Source organism: Hevea brasiliensis, chromosome 13, assembly GCF_030052815.1.
Source record: "Hevea brasiliensis isolate MT/VB/25A 57/8 chromosome 13, ASM3005281v1, whole genome shotgun sequence".
NCBI classification, from domain to species: domain Eukaryota; kingdom Viridiplantae; phylum Streptophyta; class Magnoliopsida; order Malpighiales; family Euphorbiaceae; genus Hevea; species Hevea brasiliensis.
The window spans coordinates 87,944,082-87,964,222 of NC_079505.1; the positions used below are offsets into that span (position 1 = coordinate 87,944,082).

The 20,141-nt window shown below is 35.1% G+C and overlaps 1 protein-coding gene across 1 annotated transcript; it reads right to left on the bottom strand.

The window, feature by feature from the left end:
* Positions 1-155: 155 nt before the first annotated feature.
* Positions 156-4,485, bottom strand: LOC110637439 (protein REVEILLE 6). The gene is made up of 8 exons (XM_021787546.2): positions 4,212-4,485; positions 3,475-3,532; positions 2,882-3,005; positions 2,618-2,791; positions 2,421-2,516; positions 1,444-1,553; positions 1,206-1,265; positions 156-612 (listed from the first exon to the last, which is right to left on the bottom strand). Exons 1-8 carry the CDS (start codon positions 4,421-4,423, stop codon positions 550-552), a joined length of 897 nt encoding a protein of 298 aa, XP_021643238.2. The 5' UTR covers positions 4,424-4,485; the 3' UTR covers positions 156-549.
* Between the last annotated feature and the right edge of the window lie 15,656 nt (positions 4,486-20,141).

The window sequence follows — 20,141 nt, forward strand, 5'->3', positions numbered from 1 at the left end:
AAATCTTAAAGTTGACAATGCCCTATTTGAAGACAATTCAGGTATCCATATAACTTATTAAAATTTCATTCCTTGCATTTTTCAATATCTTGCAACCGAATGAAATTACAGGAGTTTCAGACTGGATAGACTACTTTAACCTGCACATGATCACATATCTCGCATAACCTAGGCTAGGAATACTTTAGTCAAAACTTGAATACAGAGTGATTCAGCGCTATACAAGAAAACCTTTTAAACATGAATCACTATACACACCAGAATAATTTTTTCCCGCTTTATTGGTCTTTCCAATATATACATGCCACTGGAATGATAAAAGTGACAACAATCAACAGGGGCAACTAATAATAATTAAAAGAAAAATGTAGCAGATGCCTTTAATAGCTGGCAGTTGATTCTACCTGTAGCCTTTCACACCGGCACATCTGACAAGTCAGTATTGGATAGCAAAACTGCATGGAAGTTCAGGCACATCCAGCAATGGTGAAGCATCATTTAGTCTTCATTACTTACCCAAATTGAGCAACATTCTTTGGTACATTGTCCTTAAAGCGTTTTGCTTGCACCAATTGCTTGTGTGTCAATCTCATAAGAAGAGAGCAACCTTCGCTGTATCAAACATCAGAAGGCATGTCAAGAATTCAAAGTGAATAAAATGAATTAGCTTAGTACTTAAGCAGCGATACAACATTTTTGAAGAAATAAATGATGTCCTTGGATGAGAGACAAAAGTGACAGCAACACATCTAAGGCACTTGCAAAAGTTGGTTGGTCACCAGTCCACATGCAATTGGGCCACACCTGTGCCATGAGGAGAGCACCTAATGCATAGGTAAGGCCCATTGGTTACACATTGCTAACTTGTGCTAGCATTTTCATTTTTGGACACGGTTCTCTTATTCTATCAGGTTCCACTAGATTCAACAGATGTAAAGAAAAGCCAATCAGCTTTGACATCTAACACACAAGACAAGTGATGAACATCTAGAGTATATCTGATATGTAACAGAAAAAGAGATCACTTTATCTTAGTGAATGAAAAAATGATGTTCATATGAAGCTAGTTACGTAATTTAGAAGGGAACTGTGGATAGGTCATGCTTGTACACACAGACATAAATAGCATGCACAATGTGGAAAAAGAAAAGCTGATAAAACAGCAACAACAAAGAAAGTATGTTCTTTGAAGAAATGCAACTTACATGATCCTCAAAATCAGGACTGGTCAGATTGATAGAGAGGTTTCTCATCAACAACAGCACCTGAACAGTAACATAAAGAAAACCAAATATTTATATTTTGAAAGTTGGGCAATACTATTCCAGAAGTTCTAGTGCTTAACTTACACCATGCACCGACTTTACTAACAAAATTATATGAAACACATGTTATTCAACAGCATCTCCAAAGAAAAAATATACAGTTTTAAAGAAAACACACCGTTTCAACATCTATGGGGTCCATTTTTTTAAGTTTCTGCAGATGACCACTAGCATTTGGGTCAAATACACTGCCAATAAATTTGTATACTTGAGCGAAGTCAGGCAGAACTGCAAACAAAGAGACAGTATGAGTGCTATAAGTGCTTGAGTACAACAAAATTCAAAACATAATTATCTATGACTCAGATAAAACAATAGTTTTTCGGCCTCTCTATGTCTACCCAAAAAACAATAAGCTAAGATTAAATGAGGAAAAAAAAGGAAAAAAAAATACAAAAAAAGATCAAATTTTGTCACACATATAAAGGTCTGAATTTTATGATGGCTTACTTGAAATTACAATTGCATGATATAACACTCATAAGTCACAGTAGATTAAAATCTAAGGTAATTCTATCATATAGTAAGCAAAATGTACAGAACAACCTAATAAGTGCCAATTTGTGACACAACTGACATCAGAGAAGAAAAGTCTAATTTTCATGGATGCCTACTACAAATACCAGGAAAAGCATCCAAATCATCCAGTAGCCAGTAGGTGCCGTCATCCAGATGTTAATGACTTTTGGTTCTTCAAACTTAACTATAAATTAAAAAGGAAAATACTGGCAACCATAAAATACTACTAAAGGGACAGGCAGCCTTATCAATTATTTATGTGAGTTACATGTAATGATGCTAGTGCTTATTCAACAAAGACAGATAACTACTGACATGCAAACATAAGTGGCATGCGTAGGCTTTAGAGATTTGAAACAAGTTACATTCTAATTTTAACTCCGTAAATCCATATAGCCGACCCCAAATTTTTGGGATAAAGGCTTAGTTGAGTTGAGTTGAGTAGAAACTTGCCATGAACCAAATCTACTTCCAGTCTTGAATAATTTAAGATCAGTATTGAAAATGTTCTTACCAGTTTGATATTGTTATCTGGATTACAAAGACAATTAAAAAGGACTGAAAGGAAAACCTCACCTCTCAATGGATGCCCATGATTCCCTAGCTCAGCTGATTCCCCAAGTGGTTTTGTTCTAGGAGCACTCTCAGTGCTACTGCAACAATTATATGCCACTAGTGGCCATGTAGAGCACAAATAAATGGAACCAAATGAGACCAAAGAAATAATTTTGCAAAGAGGCATTGGAGTTGGAAATAAGATGAGTGTTATAAACCTTTTGTTTGATTTGATAATCTGACAGCTGGCAAATTATTTTTCCGGGAAGCTGTAGCAGCACTAGCAATTGGGTTCCTAGGCATTGATGCGGTATCACGCCTTCGAACAAATCCAGGTTCAAGGAGGGCAGACGATGATTGGAAGGAACCCGGAGGTTGTGAGAGCACTGGGGCTGTCAATGGGGAGAAATACAAGAAGTTGAATCACTTGAATGATTTCCACATTGGAATTGCTAAACATACTAAAGATGCACCATTCTCACAATTTTTAGTGGCTTTTTGAGGATATGGATGAGCAGCTTTCCTTTTAGGCCTAGGAGGAGGCAGGTGTTCATTGGTTCCACTCTTCTGAACCTTTAGAAAATACTTCTGTGCATGACTACGTATCTGCAAAACATCACTTTCAATGTTTTCTTGTTGGTATTGGTGCTTTTTGATATTTGAGAACAGAAAAAAAGGAAAGGAGGAGGGGATTGGGGGTAGATAAAACCATACCGACTGTGTCAAATCACATATAATTCCTATTCATTAAGAAAATTGCTGCAATAACTACAGTGAAAATCCTTGTGAGAAAGAGTGTATACTCTATTTGAGTTTATGTAAATTATTGCCAGAGCATTCTTGCATCACCAAATGCATCAAGTGACATGAGTGACATTCATACAGAAACATTTAACTCAAATAAGTAACAGGAAATGTATGCAACAGATACGGCCAAAAAATGAGAGAGTGAGTGACAGAGAGGACCAGCAATATTGTTTCTTCAATAATGAGAATTAAAATACAAGGGAGGACAACGACTAATAAGAATTACATTTTGTCCGGATAATGTAAACTACAAAATTATCTTTGATACCTGAATAACTGTTTTTGACCCGATAAATGCTTCAATCTTTTTCCAGTCGCGATCAAAGCTGAAAAAGGATTGATGTAAACACGGTAAGGGTATGCAAGAAGAAAACAGGATGAAGGGGCACTTAAAGCATAAAATCCCCAATGTCAGGAGTAGTTAGTTCAATTTTAGATAAAAGTTTCCAACAAATTGAACCCAAAAATATAGGAATGATATTGCAAAAATGAGATGCTTCATCAAAAATAATTGTGCAACATGTAAAATTGATATATGGCATCAATCCTCGAAATCTGTCTGCTGCTGTTGTCATGAGTCAGTCGTTTTCTTAATTTTAAGCAAATTTTAGAAAATAAATTGCGAAATTATGAGGAAACACCAAAACAAACTTATAGTTACGATAGTGAGTAGTTATTGAAAAGCAAAACCGAATTTATTTACTGCAACAGACTCAATTCCAAAACAAAGAATATTGACAAACTATTTAAATGGCAAAATAAATACAATCCCACTATACTCCATTGAAAACTTTTTAGCTCCAAGAGATACCCAACTGCATTTCTTAAACTAAGTTGTCTTGTCCTCCAAATAAGAATTAAAGTACATTTTAATATACGCCACACTAAATTAGCTAACTAACTAGCTCAATTAACATATAGTAAATTCATATATAGTGAAGGAAACCCTAATTGAAATAAAGGGGAACAATTTCAATAAATTCAAGTAAATGAGGAGGAAATTACAGTTGAAGAGCTTCAAGGAACTTGTCGTGTTCAGGTTCAGTCCAGCTCTCTCTGGACTTGGTGATGGTGTAGGGTTTTCGGATCTTCTTAGTCGGATCCTCCGCTGAGGACGTGGTGGTAGATGCTGTGACGAAGGGTCCCAGTCCTGGTAGGGCCATTCCGTTCGGATCCAAGTAGAATCCGTCAGGCGGGTTAGGATTTTTGGAGACCATGCGAGATAATGAGAATTGAGGCTATAGCTTTGAATGAACTGAGAAATGCGGCTTTTGCAGAGACACGATGGGTTCTTATAGCAAGCATCAAGCTAGAATCGGATGCATTGGACCCTTCGGTGAACATGGACGAGAAGCGTATACGAATATGCCACGTTACCACATACACTAATTTTTAATGGACAAAATTTTTTCTTTAAAATTATATTAAACAATCGCATAAATTTTTAAAATATTTTGAGAACTATTTTGATATATTTAATTTATAATATTAGGTGAAAATCTGTTACATTACAGAGCAAAATGGTTAGTTATTTTTTACGAAACAATTCAAAAAACTTTTTACATGAATTATAATGAAGATAATAAATTCATAGAAAAATTTATTGAATTATTTGATAAAAATTAATTTATTAATTTATAATGTATATTTAATTTAATTTTAAAATTTAAAAAAATTATTTAATTTTTTAAAATTTAAAAGATTTATTTATACATAAAATAATAAAAACTTAAATTAACTCATATTTTAAGGGTTAAAATAAATATTTTTTTAATTCTATCTAATAAAACTTAATTAGTTGTTAAAAAAATTGCAGCAACACCACTATAGGACCTTTCCCATATTTTTTCAGAATAGGAAAAATCATATAAGAATGGAAAAGAGTAGGAATCCAAGAATTTTTAAAATATTTTTCAAAATATTATTTAATTATTTTAAATTTTTATAATTAAAATATATTAAATTTAACTTAAAATTAATTTTTAAAATTATTTAATTAATAAATTAAAAATAATTTTTTAATAACAATTTTAATAATAATATGAAACGAACTCTATTTAAGTTTTTTCTCAAAACAAAAATAACACTCTCAAAACTTAAAAAAAATAACACTCTCAAATAAATTGTCCCCGAAAATAAATATATAATTTTAGCGAAATTATTTTAAAAAAAAATTGCTTAGTAAAATAAACAATAAACAAAAAATGGTCAAAGGTGAGATTGTCAAACTTCCTTTCATGTTGCTTTCTTTATTAATTATTTTTAATTATAAAATCACGACATAGCTTAGATCAATGCAATAATTGGCATTTATAAAAGTTCTTAAGAGTATATTCAATGTGCTGTTGGACCATTTAAGCAAAGAATTAAAAAATATCAAAAATAAAATGGTTAAATTTATTTTTAATGGATTTTAATTAAATGCTATTGGAATTTTTTATTAAAAATTTAAAATAAATTAAAATTTAATGTTTCAATTATTAATTAATATATATAATTTAATGATATTAAAATCATTGAAAATGATCAAATTTTAAATTTAAAATCAATTAAATACAAATTTTAACCTCTGATTTTCTTGTTTAATTAAACTATTAAAATCTAATATTTCACTCAGGATTACCATGTCATGGTCCAAGTGGCACCTGATTTTTACTCCAATAAATCAAAAAGCATAGTGTGGGAAATTTGGCAAATATCAGAAACTGCAAATAGGAGGTCGATGGAGCGATGCATCATCTCTGGATCCTGAGCGGCCACATATTGGCCACACGATGGGTAAGATCCGTAACCGCACATAGCAGAACTGCAGAAGATATTTACGGTGGGTCCTATTAAAATTGCACCACGCAACCTCGTTACTTTTTCTTTGATGTTTTCTTTTTTTTTTTTTCAATGTTTGATGTTTTCACAATTGACAATGCATTCGTTTTTGGGTTTTTGGTGGTGAAGAAACAGACCCTAGTTTTGGGGATTAATCAAACCTACGTCTCTATCAATGTCAATTCTTTTGTCCTCCACTACCTTTATGTAAATTGCACACTAATTAGTAATTAATCTTATGCTTATAGTTTGAAGTAATTACTTCTAATTATGGATACCTAACAAACTTGTGTGTTCTTGATTTCAAGTTAGATATTTTTGAGGACTTTTGTTTAGAAGATATTTTCTTTTTCAAGAGTTTGTTTAGAGTAAGCATCGCCTGTGATATGTTTGTTTAATTGCCTAAAACAAATCCGAGAGTACAATAGGATTTATCAAAGAGTTGCATTATTTCTTTGCCTAGATAGGAGATGCTGCTGCTGCCCTTTAATTTGGTCCTCCTCCTTTCTTCATTTACTGCTTTAAGATATTTTTATAAGGCTGCAGTGTGTAGTATTGATGCAGCTAAAGAATCTACAATCACAATTCAAAATGGTTACTCTATTTACTTAAAATGAAAACCTTCTTCTCTTATTAATTTGGGTCGGATTTAATTGAGAAACACTTTAAAAATTATTTATTTTGAATGTATTTAGATCTATATGAAAAGTAAACTTTTAATATCACCTAGAAATTAGACTAAATATTTCTATGCATGAATTCTATTTCTCTACATTTTCATAATAATACACTAAGGAAGAGATAATAATAATAATAATAATAATAATAATAATAATAATAATAATAATAATAATAATAATAATAATAATTAAAATACAATTTTTGATGATATGTGCATATTAGTATATGAAGATATGTAGTTTTGTCATGAAGATCCCATCCCATTGAATGTATATCTATCATAAAGGTAGGGGCGAATGCAGAATTCAATGTGGAGGGGGCCAAAATTTACATAAATATAATACAATTAGCTTTTTCTTTCTTCTCTTCATCATTCACCATGACTATCTTTATTTAGAAAAAGGAAAATTGGCTTTCCTTCACTTCTCCTATGTGTTTTGAAACTTTGAGTGGCAATTGATATTTTGTGGATGTGTATTAACTTTCCATGGCGTTAAGATTTCAGTATATACCCTGTGAAAGAATTTATATTTAATAGTTTTTTATAGGCAAAATAAAATTTATTAAGAAAATAAAATCAGGAAAAGAATGTACATCTAATAATTTGTCAGTGTCATTGTTAAAATTATAGTTATTAAACTCAGACCGAACCGATCGGTTGAACTAGTGAACTGATAAATCGACTCTCAAATCAATTCGAGTTTGTAATTGAACTAGATAAGGAAGCGATCCAACGTGACCTGATCAACTCGATGTTTAAACTTATGAACTGGTGTGACCCGGTTGACCCGACCTGTTCAATTATTCAATAAAATCTCTCCTTTTTATTTTTTTTATTTTTAATATAAAAAATTAAATTCAAAACATCATAAAAAAATTTTTAAATCAAAATCAATTGAGCTAACTTGATAGTTATGTATTTTTTATTAGGAAAGAATAATCACTCTATGACGCATGGGAAATGTACAAAGACCTGCAAAGGGAATACTCACACCATGACATAGAAGACTAGCTTCTGGTTCAAAACTTTTATAATTGTTTGCTACATCAATAAAGAGTACAGTTAATTCTGCAGCAAGAGGAGACCACATGGAAAAGACAATGAATGAAGCTCTTGAACTTTGGATTTGAATGGTCAAATGAGAGGGGAGATATGAGGGGAACAATGCTCAGTTTGATCAACAGGGATACGTGCGTTAACCCCTGAATAGAGATAGAGAAGTCGACCATTGATTATTGATAGCTTGATGACAGCGATAGTGTTGAAATGGTGATAATAGTTAAATAGCTGTAAGCGAGTGTGTCACGACCCAACCTATGGGCTGGACCGGCACTAAGACCTGAGCCAGCCTAAAGTCCCGGAGGCCCGTAGTAAGCCTAACTATTCCTCAACCCAACTCTAAGGCCCATTTAGGCCCAATTTCAAGAATTCAACCGGACAGAGTCCGGTCAAAAATTGAATATTTTAACGGGGAGTTTTTGATTCACCCGATCTGTAAACACAATATATAATCAATTGGGGAGCTCAGCTCACCCTCCACATACTCATAATAACATAAAGTCAAATGGGAGCTCAGCTCCCTCATCCAGTCCAAAATACATGCATATAATAAGTTTACAGGTCCAACATGGAAAATTATATTACAGACCCAAATCAAATAAATATTTCTAACACATGCGAAAATTCTAGGAGTTAACAGAATTATACAAATATTACAAACATTAATAGATGACCTACGAAGAAGAAAAGCAGGTTAACCACAACAATAATCCTCCTGTAGCCTGAAAAAATAATGAACAGGAGTGAGCGTTCGACTCAGAGAGTAAATTATCAATTTTAATCATAATCTCTATAGCTATCTAAAGCTAATGCATCATGTGGAGTGAAATGTAACATCGTCATAAATTTCATAAAAATCACATAAAAAAAAAAAGATCATTTGGAGCACTCACACATTCAATACTGTCAAACAATACATATATGAGAGCTGATCCCCTATACAGCCCTCTTAATCCAACCTCTGCTAACGAAGATCTCAAGCCGGACTTTCGCTTAATAAACTAAATACGGGGTCCCAGCAAATAACTCAAGTCGTGTCTACCCTGAAGGACCGGGTCCCAACAAAGATCTCAAGCCGTGTCTACCCGTCCTATCCATATCCAACACTACACCACACGCACGCTAACGCACGCACACTGCTCCAAATTACCATAATAACATTCATGGCACTTCAACATTTATGAATGCAATGTAAAACGTGCCTATTGTTTAACTACATAGATGCATACATATAAGTGATGTATGGACATGCTTGAACATATAATAATATCGAAATTACAATTAAAATTAATATTTTACTCACAGACTCAACCAAAATCACTGTGGCGGCTGGACGGAGGAGGAAGGCTGTCCTGGCCCTCCTGATAATTTTTATTATAATTATTTAGTACATTTGATTCAATACAAGCTAAGAAAAAGACCAAAGATGTCCTAAGTCGTGCCGAAAATCCGGCAGAGTCTCCCCTATACCTAAGACCTACCCAACCTGCAAAAGGGCTTAAAACGCACTTCTATATCCACAACTATACACCCACAACTCAATCACATCACACAGCCCCTCCTGGGCCCATCCAAACAGTCATCAATCACAATATATAAAATTACATTTTAGTCCTCATAATTTAACCCTTTTGCAAAAACTACCCAAACGAGTTCTAAAAATTCTAAAACTATGCCTTGCTATCCTTAGCATCATTACTAAGCTAATGCAAAATGAATTATAATTTTATGAGCTACCATGAATATTTTACAGATTTCTAATCCAATTCAAACACTAAACAATTAAGAAAAAGTAAGGTTCGGGTTTACCTATGCCGATTCCGACCTCGAAGACGCGCTCGAGACTTCTAACAACGGTGGGGTAGCCAAAATCTCGATCCAATTCTAAGACTTTTTCAGAAAATCGAACCCGATTTCTAAAATTTGAAAAATTTCAAATAATTTCCTAAAATTTAAATAAAATAAAATATTAATATTAATCACAAAATAATAAATTTAAAAATTAAGGGTGTTACATTCTTTCTCCCTTACAAAAAATTCATCCTCGAATTTTACACAAGGCAGAATAAAGTACAGAATTACATATTGAATAAATAAGGGTATTTGCTACGCATGTCCCGCTCTGATTCCCAGTTACACTCTTCCACTGACCGGCTCCTCCACAAAACCTTAACCATAGGGATCTGTTTTGATCTTAGCTGCCTCACTTGGTAGTCCACTATGGCTACAGGTTGCTCTTCAAACGTTAGGTTTTCTTTCAGCTCCACTACATCCGGCTGTAGCATATGAGAAAGATCAGGTATGTATTTCCTGAGCATGGAGATGTGAAATACAGGATGAACATGAGAAAGGTTGGTTGGTAACTCCAATCGGTAGGCAACTGCTCTAACTCTATCAGTAACCTCAAAAGGTCCAATATACCGAGGTGCCAACTTACCCTTCTTTCCAAATCTCGTGACTCCCTTCATCGGAGAAACCTTCAGGAATACATAGTTGTCTACTCCAAACTCTACATCCCTCCGTCTGGGATCTGCATAACTATTCTGCCTGCTGAAAGCTATTTTCAATCATTCCCTGATTAAAGGAACTATCTCTGAAGTGTACTGTACTAGGTCTACATCATAAACCTTCGCTTCTCCCATTTCCGTCCAACACAGAGGAGACCTACACTTTCTGCCATATAATGCCTCATAGGGTGCCATCCCTATGTTAGAATGATAACTGTTATTGTAAGCAAACTCCACCAAAGGTAGTTGATCATCCCATTGACCTCCGAAATCCAAAACACTCATGCGAAGCATGTCTTTCAGTGTTTGGATTGTCCTTTCGGACTGTCCATCTGTCTGAGGGTGGAAAGTGTACTAAAGTTCAACTGTGTGCCAAGTGCCTCCTGCAACTTTCTCCAAAATTGAGAAGTGAACTGGGGCCCTCTGTCAGATATTATGGAAGCAGAAACTCTATGCAATCTGACTATTTTCTGAATATAGAGCTGGGCGTACTGTGCAACGAAATATATAGTCTTCATAAGCAAGAAATGAGCTGATTTAGTTAGGCGGTCTACAATTACCCATATCGAATCATACTCCCGCGTGGTAAGAGACAACCCAGTCACAAAATCCATAATAATCATTTCTCACTTCCATTCTAGGATAGGGAGCTCTTGCAGCTTCCCTGACGGCCTCTGGTGTTCAAACTTCACCTTCTGACAAGTCAAGCACTTGGACACAAAGTCTGCTATGTCTCTCTTTATGCCATTCCACCAATAGCTATCTTTCATATCATGGTACATCTTGGTGGAGCCTGGGTGGACATTGTACAGTGTATAGTGTGTCTCTCGCATGATTTCATTTCTGAGATTGTCCACATTGGGCACACATATCCTGGAACCTTGCATAAGGGCGCCATCACTGGCAAATCCAAACTCACCACCTTCACCCTGCTGTACTCTTTCTATGATCTTCATCAGTTGTTGGTCTCTGTGCTGGGAAACTCTGACTCTGTCTCGCAAGTCTGGCATCACTGAAAAATGAGCCAACAATACCCCCTCATCTGAAAGATCTAAGATCAGACCTTGATTCATCAACTCATGTACTTCCTGAATCAATGGTCTCTTCTCCACTGATATATGCACCAAGCTGCCAGAAGATGTTCTGCTCAAAGCATCTACTACTACATTGGCCTTCCCAGGGTGGTACTGGATGGTACAATCATAGTCCTTCAGAAGCTCCATCCATCTCCTCTGTCTCAAATTTAAATCTCTCTGTTGGAAGATGTACTTCAAACTCTTGTGATCGGTGTACATCTCGCACACTTCACCATACAGGTAGTGTCTCTAAATCTTTAGTGCAAAGATTACAACCGCCATTTTCAAATCATGGGTGGGGTAGTTCTACTCATGCCTCTTTAGCTGCCTTGAAGCATAAGCCACTGACTTTCCATTCTGCATCAAAACACACCCTAAGCCAACTCTGGAGGTGTCACAGTACACGGTATATCCTTCACCACTCATCGGTAATGTCAACACAGGGGCGGTGGTTAGACACTCTTTAAGCTTCTGGAAACTCTCCTCACAGACATCTGTCTAAATGAATGGAACATTCTTTTGAGTTAACTTAGTTAGGAGAGCAGCTATCCTGGAAAAATCCTTCATAAAACGCATATAGTAGCCAGCTAGGCTTTCGCACCTCAATGACTGTTGTAGGCCTAAGCTAATCAGTTACAACCTTAATTTTCTTGGGATCCACTTGAATGCCTTCACTAGAAACCACGTGTCCCAAGAATGAGATGCTTTCTAGCCAAAATTCACATTTTAAAAATTTGGCATATATCTGGTTCTCCCTCAAAGTCTGCAACACCATCCTCAAATGCCACACATGTTCTTCCTCGGTCTGAGAGTATACCAAAATATTATCTATGAATACGATGACAAAACGATCCAGGAATGGCCTGAACACCCTGTTCATCAAGTCTATGAAGGCTGCTGGTGCATTAGTGAGTCCAAAAGACATCACCAAGAACTCATAATGACCATATCTTATCCTGAATGCTGTTTTGGACACATCCTCATTCTTGATTCTCAACTGATGGTAGCCTGATCGCAGGTCTATCTTGGAAAGAAATCTAGCTCCTTGGAGCTGATCAAACAGATCATCGATCCGAGGAAGTGGATACTTGTTCTTCACAGTCACCCTGTTCAGCTGTCTATAATCAATACACAATCTCAAGGACGCATCTCTCTTTCTCATGAATAGAACAGGAGTGCCCCAGGGTGAAGTGCTCGGACGTATGAAACCCTTGTCCAAAAGCTCCTGTAGTTGCTCCTTCAGCTCTTTCAATTCTGTTGGTGCCATCCTGTAAGGCGGCATTGATATGGGGTTTGTACCTGGCACAACATCAATGCAGAACTCTATTTCCCTTCATGGTGGCAACCCTGGAAGCTCCTCAGGGAAGACATCCATGAATTCTCTTACAACAGGAATATTTTCCATGTTGACACCTTCTACAGATGTATCTCTCACCAATGCCAAGTACCCTTGACATCCACGTCTCAACATTTTTTTAGCACTAATTGCTGACACCAAATTATATGGAGCCACGCTCTGGTCACCATCAAAGCTAAACTCTTCCACACCAGGTATGTGAAAATGCACCTTTTTGTTTTTGCAGTCTAAAGTGGCATAATGAGTTGTCAACCAATCTATTCTCAAAATTACATCGAAATCCATTACTGGTAGAGGAACCAAGTATGCTGGGAGGATTCTTTCATCCACTACTACTGGGCTACCCGGAAAAACCATATCTACATCTATGTTATCACTAAGCAGGGTAGCTACAGACAAAGGGCATTTTAAAGTTGTAGGGTTTCTACCCAATCTCATGGGAAACACTGGGGAGACAAAGGAGTGCGTAGCATCCGGATCTATCAAAACACGAGCCTCATAGGAACGGACTAGAAGAATACCTGCCACAACTGCATTGGAAGCCTGAGCATCCTGGTGGGTCAGGGTGAAAACCCAAGCTTGACCCCTACCCTGGATTGCAGAACCCTGATACTGACTTTTACCTCCTGATCTGCCTCCAAATCCACGTCCCCCTTGTCCTCGGCCCTATTGGCTATTGAACTAACTGCTTGCCATGCTGGAAGCACCAGGATACAACTGACAAGGAACATTAGTAACAGAACCCTGTGACCCCATCTGTGGCTCATTGAACACGGAGCATTCCTAGCAAAGTGACCTGGTTGGCCACACCTGAAGCATACTCCTGAACCCATCATACAAGGTCCTGAATGTCCTCTTCTGCACTGTGTATAAGGTGCAAAGGAGGATCCTGAACCAGACCCAAAACTGCTGTACCCCAAACTGTGACCACTGCTGGATCCATACCCTGGTCTAAATCCTCGAGATTTGTGTCTTAAACCACTCATCTTATTCCTACTTCTTCCTCTGTAATGACCTTGGCCTTCGCTATCCGTAGTACCCATGTGGGGAATACCTGAAGAACCCTTAGCTCTATTTTTCTTTGCCCTTCCACTATCATCTCCAGTATAGCTAATCTCAATCTGTCGGGCTCAATCAACTACCACATCAAAAGACTGATCATACATCATGGCCAGGTTTGCATACCTCCTGTCCAGCCCCTTTAGGAACCTTTTTACCTTCATACTTTTTGTAGCCACTGCTATAGGGGCATATCTACTTAGTTCTAGAAATTCTGTAGCATATTCATCTACAGACCTGCCATTCTGCCTTAAGGCCTCAAAGGCCCACTACTTTTGATCTCTGAAACTTTTTGGTATAAATTTATTGATAAACAGTTCCACAAACTAGGTCCATGACAAACCTTCCATCCAAGGTAATATGTAGTCATTCATCTATTGTTTAGGCATAGGCCCCATGACATGCTGCACACACTTTATGAGCCTTCTATCAGTTAACTGGAACTCCATCCCTACCTGTTTGCAGGAATCCAAAAACCGATAGGCATTGTCTGACACACCATAAGTACCAGGCACCAATTTCTTGAAATTAATTATCTGTTTATAAGGTTCCCCCCTGGTGCGGTGGACTGCTGCAGTTGGGAAGGGTAGACCATATACTGTGCCATCATATTAATGGTTCTCTGCAAACTAGCTAGAGTAGCTGCCATTGGGTCCATGGGACCCTGTGCCATAAAAGACTAATCCTGAACTGGTGGCAACTGCTCTTCCACTTGAGTAGCTCTAGGCCTCCTACCCAGCCTCCTCGGGGCAGGCGCCTCATCCTGTGCCGACACCTCATCAGGCACATCTGGTTCTGGTGTAGTGGCAGCTCTTCTGCTTTTATGCATTTTCCTGAAATTTAGCAGCATTAGCACACAAAAATTCAAAACGACATGTTACACAGCTCTATAGACTCATAGTTACATATAATTATATGAAGCAAAAACTAGAAGCAAAAATGACAATGCAAGACGAATGTGGACCCTATTTTCTGCTTATGACTCCTAGTAGACTCTTCCCAACACTTTAGACAAATATTCCTTATGAATCTAGAGCCTAAGCTCTGATATCACATTTGTCACGACCCAACCTATGGGCCAGACCGGCATTAGGACCTGGGCCAGCCTAAAGCCCCCGAGGCCCATAGTAAGCCTAACTATTCCTCAACCCAACTCTAAGGCCCATTTGGGCCTAATTTCAAGAATTCAACCGGACAGAGTCTGGCCATAAAATAGACCTTTTAACGGGGATTTTTTTACTCACCCGACCTGTAAATACAATATATAATCAATTGGGGAGCTCAGCTCACCCTCCACATACTCATAATAACATAAAGTTAAATGGGAGCTCAGCTCCCTCATCCAGTCCAAAATACATGCATATAATAAGTTTACAGGTCCAACATGATAAATTATATTATAAACCCAAATCAAATAAATATTTATAACACATGTGAAAATTCTAGGAGTTAACAGAATTATACAAATATTACAAACATTAATAGACGACCTACGAAGAAGAAAAGCAGGTTAACCATAACAATAATCCTCCTGTAGCCTGGAAAAATAATAAACAGGAGTGAGCGTTCAACTTAAAGAGTAAATTATCAATTTTAACCATAATCTCTATAACTATCTAAAGCTAATGCACCCTGTGGAGTGAAATGCAACATCGTCATAAATTTCATACAAATCACATAAAAAAAAAGACAATTTGGAGCACTCACACACTCAGCACTATCAAACAATACATATATGGGAGCTGATCCCCTATACAGCCCTCTTTATCCAACCTCTGCTAGCGAAGATCTCAAGCCGGACTTTCGCTTAATAAACTAAATACGGGGTCCCAGCAAAGAACTCAAGTCGTGTCTACCTGAAGGACTGGGTCCCAGCAAAGATCTCAAGCCGTGTCTACCCGTTCTGTCCATATCCAACACTATACCACACACACGCCAACGCACGCACATTGCTCTAAATTACCACAACAACATCCATGGCACTTAACATTTATCAATGCAATGTAAAACGTGCCTATTTTTTAACTACATAGATACATACATATAAGTGATGCATGAACATGTTTGAACATATAATAATATCAAAATTACGATTAAAATTAATATTTTACTCACAGACTCAACCAAAGTCACTGTGACGGCTGGGCGGAGGAGGAAGGCTGTCCCGGCTCACCTGACAATTTTTATTACAATTATTTAGTACATTTGACTCAATACAAGCTAAGAAAAAGACTAAAGATGTCCTAAGTCGTGTCGAAAATCCGGCAGAGTCTCCCATATACCTATGATCTACCCAACCTGCAAAAGGGCTTAAAACGCACTTCTATATCCACAACTCAATCACATCACACAGCCCCTCCTAGGCCCATCCAAATAGTCATCAATCACAATATATAAAATTACAATTTAGTCCTCATAATTTAACCCTTTTGCAACAACTACTCAAATGAGTTCTAAAAATTCTAAAACTTTGCCCCGCGGTCCTTAGCATCATTACTAAGCTAATGCAAAAGGAATTATAATTTTCTGAGCTACCATGCATATTTTACAGATTTCTAATCTAATTCAAGCACTAAACAATTAAGAAAAAGTAAGGTTCGGGTTTACCTATGCCGATTCCGACCCTGGGGACGCGCTCGGGACGTCTGACAACGGTGGGATAGCCAAAATCTCGACCCAATTTCAAGACTTTTTCAGAAAATCGAACCCGATTTCTAAAATTCGAAAAATTTCAAATAATTTTCTAAAATTTAAATAAAATAAAATATTAATATTACTCACAAAATAATAAATTTAAAAAATAGGGCTGTTACAGAGTGATAATGATAGTCGAATGTGACTAGATAGTGACAGTGATGATCAAATAATAACAGATGATGGTAGTCATTATTGAGTGATGGCCGTGATGTTGATAAGATCGCCACTAACTATATATATCTTTAAACATGGATAAATGAGTTTATAATTTTATATCTTTAAACATGCATGCAATATTTGCTCAGGGCGTTATCTAGGGCATCATTGTTCTTGCGAATTGTTTGGAAGATACATTTTTCTCCCTTGCAAAAACATTTGGAAATAGAGTTGTCCGTGGCTTGGCATCTTGGCTCTACGGGATTCATCCTTTTTATATGGTTCCATTCAGCAAAATCAATTTTGTAATCTTTTCTATGCCTAAGTCATCTATAAATTTTATAAGAAGGAGAAGAAGAGTAAGTAGTCAGTACTACTTTCACATTGTCATTCCATGTGCAATGAGTTGAATTGGTTCGGCCAGGCAATTTAGGAATATAATTTTTTTTTTATTAAAAAAAAAAGCCAATCAGATCTTCAAAAAAAAATTATTTCTTATATATAAATTCTTGCACAAAATCTAGGGTAATTAATTTACGTACGTATATAATTTAAATTTGAATTTTAGTTTAAATATCCATTAAATTTTTATATTTTTATTTGAAAGTACTAAACTTTTAGACTTTTATTTGTATAAGTAGTGACTCTTCTCCTTTGCAGTTGTTGTGAATTACCTTAGAGGCTCTGACGTTGGAGAAATGATCTTTTATTCAAGGTAGTGAGCTACCGCTAGTGTCCAAAATTGCATTGTTGCGTTATCAGGTTCATAGCAACTATTCTGCTTGGTTGACATCTTCATCTGCTTCTACTCTGCCTTCTAATGTTCTTGTTAATGTGTCTTGGCAAGCCCCTTTATTGGGTTGGGGAAACCTGAAATCAGATGGGCTTGCAACAGAAACTCAGGTAAAGGAATTGGTGGTGGCGTTCTTCGTGATCATATGGGTGGTTGGATTATTCGGTTGGGCATTTGTTATCCGATGCAAGCAGAATTCCAGGCTCTAGTTTATGGCCTCTTTTTGGCATGGGAGCTAAGCTATGGTGGACCAGTTATGGCGCTTGATTCCAAGGTTGTCCTTGAGCTATTCTTTGCTGACGAGGAGCATAATCTGCATTTTCTTAATTTAATTTCAAAGTGTCGTGGTCTTTTAAAGGACTAATTATTAGGTATATTCGGTGTATTAAAAAATAGTACTCTCTCTCACAAAAAGTGAATCATTCTTATTATATAGGAAGTGAATCTCACATGATTATGAGAGAATGTATATATACTCCGAGTGCACCTAATAATACTTTTAAAGAGACTTTAGCATATTGTTTTGCAACATCGCTGTTGAGAAGCCAATGGGGTTGTTGACAAGATAGCTAATTTGGCTGTTAATGCTGAGCTGGGTAATTATATCCTAAGTACTCCTATTGAGGTTGTAATAGTGATATCTTTAAATATGACTCAGTAGTACATTTAAAAAAAAAAAATGCAAATAGTTGAGTTGGTTCAGCGGGGCAATTTTTGAATTTAGGAATATAAATTTATTTATTTTTCATACAAAAAAAACCTACTAAGATCTTCAAAAACATTTATTTCTTATATATATTAGTGTTAAAAATTCTTGCACATATACACACATGTAATTTAAATTTGAATTTTATTGAAAATATATACTAGATTTTTAAGTACTAAAAACTTTTATTTATATAAAAGTTATACCATTTAAAAAAATAAAAATAAAAATTTTAAAATTTTTTGAATGAAATAGATAGATACTATTTTCGTTTGCTATTATAATAAAATGGTATTTTTAAAAATATTTTGAATATATCAAAAAAAAGAAAAATCCAAATAAAAATTCAAACAAAATTTAATGTTGAAATTATATACATTAAGCTTAAATTTTACTAACAATTCTTTAGCCCCGATAAATTACATTTATATTTTATTTGATATAAATGAATTTTATAAAAATATTAGACAAAAATACCCTATCTTATTTTAGAGAATTAATCCCTCATCTCTAATTTTTTTTTTCCTTGTTTATTTCTTCCTTGGTCTACTCTCTCTCCATCATCTCTAGTCAACACCTCTACCAACTCTATCGTCTCCCATTCTTCAATTCTACTCCCAAGCTTGTCCAATGAGTCTGATAGCCAGGCTTTAGTGCCTCAAGTTGTGTTTTGCACTTGTTATGAAATTTTGGATGTGTTGAAGGTCCATTACTTCAATTAATGCAAAGTGCTTGAGAAAATATGTAATCTAAGATATATAATTTATGCACGCCATCTGTTTGTGTTTTGCTCTTATAACACAAAGCTGCATCATATAATTATCATAGAATGGCGTCAATTATACGATGGGGTGATGGAGATAAAGGTAGAGGTGCTGGTGGTGATAGTAGTATTTGGCACTATCATATCACGTGGTAATCAATGAAATGGTGACTTTTGCCCAACTCCATGAAACACGGACCGTAGATGTTCATGTATTCTTTAATAAAGTTTGGATTATGTAAAAAAAAAAAAAAAAGATTATAACATCATTCCAACAGTTCACATTAGTTTATTTAGCAGCAAGACTTCATTCAAATTTGTACAACAAGCTAAGCGTGGTAAGTTGAAATTGACATAATAATTTTTTTAGGAAAATTATTTTAAAAAAATTATGAAATTTTATTTTCACTAAAATAGTAAAAACAGTGAGTTAAAAAATAGCATTAATTATAAGATAAATTTTTATTTACAACATAATATAAAATTTAATTTATCTATTCAATTAATGAAAAAATAGCACATTTTAAAATATTAATGATCTGTTTAGTTTAGTTAATAGATACAACTAATAACTGATAATTGATAATTATTTATGTTAACTGATGACTGATAACTGATAATAATTGATTTATATTAAAGTCTTATTTGATTTAATTATTGGATCTAAATGGTAGCCGTTGTTAACTGATGACTAATAGTGAATAGTAATTCATTTATATTAAGTTTTCAATAAATATATATTTAATTATTACTGTTATGTGTAAAGTAACTAAATATAATTTATTTTTATGTTAAAATAAATATATAATTATTAATTTATTATATTACTGAAAATAGATAAATATAAATAAATAATTTAAATTAATATAATATTATATATAAATAGAGCAACGGCGTAATATCATACAAAATAAAAATAGTTGTGATTCCACTTGTTTGAATAATTATATAAATAATATATGAAATTATGATTCTCTCCTTCTACACTAAAGATATTGAAAGTTTAATTTTATATTGAGTGCCCAAAACAAAGTAAAAATTAGTGCACAAAGTAGGGTTATTATTGTCAAAGTTTTAAAAAATATCCAATAATTATGAAACAACTCACATCTTAGAGCTGATAGAAATTATAATTGATCCTATCAATTATAGTTTCTATTAGTTATTTGAATGTCTATTAATTATCAATTATCTCAAATAGTTAAATCGAATATCACTTTAAGTGTTTGATAAAATTTTATCTAACTGCTATTGTTG